The sequence below is a fragment of the Centroberyx affinis genome, unplaced genomic scaffold (genome assembly GCF_046629955.1).
Source record: "Centroberyx affinis isolate AG114_WGS23_722 - 3 ecotype Tasmania unplaced genomic scaffold, CSIRO-AGI_Caff_v1 ptg003356l_1, whole genome shotgun sequence".
NCBI lineage: Eukaryota > Metazoa > Chordata > Actinopteri > Beryciformes > Berycidae > Centroberyx > Centroberyx affinis.
This window is the reverse complement of record NW_027281350.1, coordinates 623,504-629,832: the sequence shown is the minus strand read 5'-3', so window position 1 is coordinate 629,832 and position 6,329 is coordinate 623,504. Positions and strand designations below refer to the sequence as shown.

The 6,329-nt window shown below is 40.7% G+C and overlaps 1 protein-coding gene across 2 annotated transcripts; it reads left to right on the top strand.

The window, feature by feature from the left end:
- The first annotated feature begins 305 nt into the window (after nt 1–305).
- On the top strand, nt 306–4,642 carry eaf2 (ELL associated factor 2). Of its 2 annotated transcripts, none has more exons than XM_071538847.1 (6): nt 306–454; nt 855–949; nt 1,090–1,226; nt 1,445–1,617; nt 2,202–2,450; nt 3,142–4,642. In XM_071538847.1, exons 1-6 carry the CDS (start codon nt 352–354, stop codon nt 3,189–3,191), a joined length of 807 nt encoding a protein of 268 aa, XP_071394948.1. In that variant the 5' UTR covers nt 306–351; the 3' UTR covers nt 3,192–4,642. The 2 variants fall into 2 exon arrangements, with proteins under 2 accessions (XP_071394948.1, XP_071394949.1); XM_071538848.1 differs by having other exon boundaries at nt 1,445–1,620.
- The last annotated feature ends 1,687 nt before the right edge of the window (nt 4,643–6,329 follow it).

The following is a 6,329-nucleotide window of genomic DNA, read 5'->3' as shown; positions in this document are numbered from 1 at the left end:
ATTAATTACTATGAAAATGTTTGGATAAATTTGATTTATAGAACAAATTGGGAGCATAAATAGAAAGCTTGACATCAGACATCATAGACATAGATAATAAAATAAGTAGTTGATATATGACTACTAGTACCACGCCATGTGACATGAGCAATGAAGCTTCCCTATTATTACTTCCTACTGAATCTTGATTGACAAACCATGAAACAATCAGACAAAGGAAATAACCTGATTTGACCAATCACAACAAGGAAGAGGCGGGGCATAACGGTACGAGTGAGGTGGCCGTTCTGCCATAGATTGTATCGGATAGGAAAGAATAGCAGAAACTTTGTTCCACATGAAACTCTCAGAATGAATGGAACAGCATATACCAATTTTGACAATCAAGAACATGTCTTGAAATTAGGGGAGACGTTTGAGAAACACCCCAAAAGTGCATACCATACGGTGCGATGTAAGTAGAACTTTGAATCCAAATTGTCTGGCTTGTGTAGTGGCTAACAGTAGCATGCTAGTTAGCTCGTTAGCTAAAAATCCAAAGGGAGCTGTTAGCCATGTTGTCACCTTGTCGGTCCACTTGGTGCTGTTTGCTGTTATCAATATTTAGAAAGATGAAAATTGCCTGTGTGCCTCATCATCGTTCGTAAGTTAGATAACCCACAGCTATTTTGTCTATTTTCTTAACCGTTGTTGCTCCAGCTGTCAAAATGTTAGCTAGCGTTAGCTGTGCGTCAGTGCAGACACTATCGCCATCTACTGGGTAGAAACTGCAGCTGTCCACACCGAGGGCCTGACTGACTGTCATCGTGTTTTTACCAACGACTCACTACATTTTTGTACCTTTTCTGACACAGATGACTTCAAACCAGCCTCCATTGACACAGCATGTGAAGGAGAGCTTGAAGTGGGCAAAGGAGAGCAAGTCACTGTAACTCTACCCAATTTAGAGGTTAGTTTCAAAGCCTTGAAGCTCTCAAATCTCACTCCACTAGATTAATTTCTGGTTGTTTGGCTCTTAACTAATTTTTTTTATTAAGAATTCAAAAGACTGTTTTATTCTATTTTCTCCTTGTTGCTTGTTTTTTTTAGGGTTCAACTGCCCCAGTAACAGTCTTCAAAGGATCCAAGAGGCCTTACATGAAGGAGTGCATCCTCATTGTGAACCATGACACAGGAGAGTACCGCCTGGAAAAACTCAACAGCAACATAGCTGTCAAAAAGACCAGGTGGGTTGGCTTGCAATAGAAAATATGAGGATCTGTTTACTATTGTTGCCTTGAAAATTATGTAAAAAAAAATTCATGCTACCACTGTCGTGTTAACCATTCCATATTTACTGTTCAGTAAATTTGACCATCTGTGACTCCAAGGTGTGTGTGTGTGTGTGTGTGTGTGTGTGTGTGTGTGTGTGTGTGTGTCTTCACTTGTACCGGTGCATTTCCAGGGCCGAGGGCAGCAGCAAGATCCAGTCTCGCCTGGAGCAGCAGACCAGCCGTCTGAGCCAGCAGATAAAGAGTGGCAACAGTGGCAGCAGCAACAAGACCCCAAGTGGCTCCAAGAGTTCTCCTCCCAAAGAGAAGATGTCCCCTGCATCACCCATGGATGACATCGAGAGAGGTAGCATGCTGACAGTCACAGAGACATAAATTGTTTTGCCTCATGCTACAATCGTAGTTGTGTTCTAGCTTTCATTTATCCAGGCAAAGCACACATGCTCTTTTCCGGCAAGAGAGGCAGGAATGTTACTCATCCACTTTTCCCAGCATATTTTTATCTGGGGATTTGAACTGTTGAACCTCTAGGCTACTACCATCTGGTAAATGTATGCTTGTATGTGTTGAGGAAATCGGGACTCAGCTCAGGTTCAAGAGTATGGCTTCTTTATTGCATACATGTGTGGGAGCATGTCTAACAAGCAGGCTGTACACCTTATCAAGAAGTGCAGTTGAATTGATCCTCAAAAACAAACAGGAGCCTTGAAACAGACATAACTTGTATCAGTGAATGACCAGTACAAACTGGAACAAAGAAGGTCTGTGAGGTACAAAGTACATGACTATGAAAAGGATAAATGTATACTCTTCCGCAGTGTGTCTGTGTGCAGTGTAATATGTGCAGCATATTTGTGCATGTATGAGACCAGTTACTACATATGAGTCTGATTCTATATCTTATGTATATGTATGCCTTTGTGTATACAGAGTTGATGGCGGAGGCGCGGGTCATGGACCAGATGAGCAGCGGTGACAGCTCCTCCGACTCCCACAGCTCCTCTTCCTCCAGCAGTGACGACAGCTCCAGCAGCGACTCAGAAGACGGACGGAGGTCCCCGCCGCCCTTGGCCCCGGCCAACCAGAGCATGCCCATTCTCACCACCAGCACCACCGCCACCTCCCACTCCAACAGCCGCCCAGAGGAGAGTGGAGGAGGACACCTCATGAACACACTCAGTGAGTAGCCCTTTGAACCTGTTGGCTGGCTTACCTTGTGCTTTGAGTATATCGTGTCCTGATTCTTTAAGGTTGGTGACGGCTCAGTACCTCCAAAGTTAAATACGAGCCAGGAGTTTGAAAGTACCAGTGTGACCAGCATGACTGCAAAAATGTATAGACTGTGAAAACATCAGATCACATCGATCATGTCGCTCTACGTCATAAAACCCAAACAAATAATGAGGTAGAGGTGTTGAGCAGCTCACACTCCAGAAGGATGTCAAGACTTGTCCAGATTTGAGTCGTAAAAATCAAAGACGTTTGAGATTATCGTGATGGTACAGGTACTAACTGGTTTGAATCTAGATTGGAACGCAAGACATTGAAGTCTTTAACCATCACACACTGCTAGATCACCCATGCCGACTGTCCATTGTAACCACCCCCAACGTGAAAATCAGTCGTGTTGACTAAATCATGGCTATAATCAGGCTTATAATCCTGTAGTGTGTCCCCAGCATTAGATAAATTGGCTTCTACCAGACTGCTTCTGAGGGAAATGGTAATATTTAGTCTTTCTTGGATCCTCCTAAAGATCTCACCATCCTTTGATCGTGTGTTACCAGAGTGAATACTTAAAGCATGATGAATATATGTTTAATCAGTCGTTATATCTCACTGTTTATTTCACCATCTATTTCTGTTGCAGAGAACGACCTCCAACTAAGTGAATCAGGCAGTGAAAGTGATGATGACTGAACATCATCAGGGGGCGTCTGCCTGCCTGCCTGTGGACATCTGGAAGCCTTTTCAGCGTGGAGTGGAACTGGGCATGCAGACAGATATGCAGCAGACCTGTCATTGTGTTGCTTCCTTGTATAGGGAGTTGTCTCCTAAGTACTAAGTATCAGCAATGTTTTAGGGCAGGTTTACCTTAATGTTCATTTGGCAAAAATAATTTGTTGCTTCTACTCCAACAAATCTCAGATTGGTTCTTTATGCAAAGAAACATGATGAAATTAAATTGATGGTTTAACTGAGAGATATGATTTGGTTGGTAAGAGAAGCAACATGTTATAGGAAACTAGCCACAGTGTTTCATCTCACTGAATGCAGAGATGTGGTTGAACTGACCAAGGACATCAGGTTCATCAGGAGCAGAATGAGAGAGGAGTTCATATCATACAGATGGACATCTCTGCTTACCAAATCAGACATCTGCAGCCACCTCTGGAGAATTAATATCGTTCCTGCATTTCAGCTAATCCTCTGTGTTCTGAACTTGTGTAGTGCCTTAGGTCAGATATGGGCTAAAAGCTGTGATCAGTTCTTGGATATATCTAAAAAAAAAAGTTTAATTTGGTACTTTGCTCTTAAGTGTCATTAGTTTGTAATAACAAAAGTGAAAGCTACGTTTTTTTTTAGGATGGGCCACATCGATATCAGGGTCCTCTGTTTTTCCCTTTTAGCATCAGTGTTATGTTAGTTGTAGGAGTCTTTTCCTTTGGATTACTGTGACACAATTGCAGGATAAGCCAATCCTTTGAGTTGGTTTCCATATTAAGAATTTTCTAAAAACAAAGAAAAGGTACCGTGTTTATTGTGTGATATTTCAAGATATCAGTGGGTCTTTTTGGCAAACTAGTGCACTAGAACTGGGTAGACTTAGCGTCATGCAAGAATTTTCTCAGCGATATGTGTTTGAAGAAATTACTTTGCTTTGTAGCTTTAAACCTGCAATACTTGAATCTGACGAATTATTTATATTTCTCAATATACTCTGACCAACAGATAATTGCTTAATATATTTTATATATTTTTAGTGGGCAAGCAGAGCAATGGGAAGTAAACGTTAGTATGTATACCACACCAGAAGCTTTGATACCGCACCTCAAGTGTGTGCCTTTGTTATTTGCCTTGGCCAGTTATTGTAACACGGGCCTCTTTTTTTTGTGTGACAAGCCTCATATCTCGCCGCTGTGCGCTCTCACCATACAGGAAGCAACTGTTTGTGTTTGCACATTTCTTTGACGTCCCAGGAAATTGGGGAAAGGAGGAGTGAGATGGAGACAAACAATCTTGGATGTCTGGGAAATTGTAAAGTAAAAACTATAATATGTTTTGCATAAGAGAACGGCAGATTCAATGGATCATGAGTAAACTATTTGAAATTAATTTCTTTGTAGATAAATAAAGATTTTAATTGTTTACGTGCTTTGTTTTATTTCATCACATTGGATATCTTAACTAAAGGGAGTGCCACTGAGTTGGAGAATGTGTATTTGTTGTCTGAAGAAGCTCCACAGACTACAGCAATAATATCCCGGGAGGTGTTCTCTTTTCATATTTTTGTATTGTTTCTTAATTGCAGTCTGGCATCACGAAATGAGACAGGGCGGGTAAACACAGAAAATATGAAAATATTATATAGGCTAATATGAAAATGAAATTTGTATTGAAGGCAAGACCAGTGGTGGAAAGGGCACCTACTTCACGACATGGGGCCCCACCAGTGCGCAAAAAACTATGATGCATCATGTATGATGAAATAGTCTTCATCCTTGATTAAGATTAACATTGTGTTATTAGGCGATCCAGATTAAAAGTCTAACCACACCTCTATGATAAAAACACACAGGGAACTATAAACCTTTATAATGTTTATTTCACAAACACCTCCGAAGTAAAACACAGTAACTAACTTGAATATAGTCTATTATCGCGCAAAAAAAAATGCCACAGAAAAGCACTAAGTAATAGCCCACTGTAAGAGATTATAGGCTATGCCACAAGGTCACTAAACTCACTGCTGAGTAGGCTATCACAAACACACTGTAAGTGCCAAAAAGAATATAGTGATTTTTCGTTAGGGATGCAAAATTAAATGGTGAATAAAAAGAATATGAAAATTGCACTCACATAGGCTATAGTCTATCTTGCAGTGTACATATATTAGTATTTAGTAATGCATCATTGGTAAAACTCAATCTTTACAACTTCAAAGAAAGCTTGCTGTATTACCTACCTCACACACTGTAGTAGGATGTCAGGGTTACAGCTCAGACTGTATTAAATCCCTTCTGACATCTGAACATTCTAGGGGTGTGTGGCTAAAACTGGCTAAAAACTTTGAACAATGGGAATGAGTATTTTAAACTTTATTGTGTCATCGTTGTGTCAACAATTTACGTCTTTTACTATCAAATACAGTTAACCTAACATAGTCTAACCTAACCTAAAGAGTACATTGAAAAATAAAAAAACAGGACAGTGCAGATGAGATTACATCAAAATGCTACCTCTGCAAGTACCCCATGACTGATACAGCCTATTATTTGGTCAGGGTGAAGGATTTTTGGTTGGTCTCTACTCTCCATTTTAATCCTAAAAGGGTTAGGGTTAGTTGTGGGCTACAATCATGAACAAGGAAAGAGGATTCTTTTAGATAGAACTTGAGTCAGGCTCACATTTTATCCACTATTATGCAATATAATCTCATGTAATAGCCCATGACTTTTTATCAAATTCCCCACAGAGATCAAATCCTTTCTTGCTAAGTTTTGAGCGCAACCAGAGGGCAATATGATCATTTTCTAATTTTATATTCAAGCTTCATTCATTCATTCATTCATTCATTCATTCTTAGCTCATTATGTTCCCCCCAGAGCTTCAGGCACATGCAAACATTACAGCACTGCATCACATTTTATCCACTGGAGGGGCACTTCTCCATTAGAGGCGCACCTAATTGGGCACTTCATCATGTTTTCTCACCTGTGGGAGTAGGCTACCCTATACAGCACTGCATCCCATTTTCTCTGAAGGGGACACTGTCATGTAGGGGCGGCATAGAGGGCACTTCATAACTGCACCCTTTTCCATTGGAAGGGCACCCAT

Excerpts from the sequence above, each read along its gene's own strand:
- eaf2 (XM_071538848.1), top strand. The coding sequence starts at position 352 with ATGAATGGAACAGCATATACCAATTTTGACAATCAAGAACATGTCTTG. Across the intron at positions 455-854 it reads TGCATACCATACGGTGCGAT|ATGACTTCAAACCAGCCTCC; the intron begins GTAAGTAGAACT and ends TTTCTGACACAG. Across the intron at positions 950-1,089 it reads TAACTCTACCCAATTTAGAG|GGTTCAACTGCCCCAGTAAC; the intron begins GTTAGTTTCAAA and ends TGTTTTTTTTAG.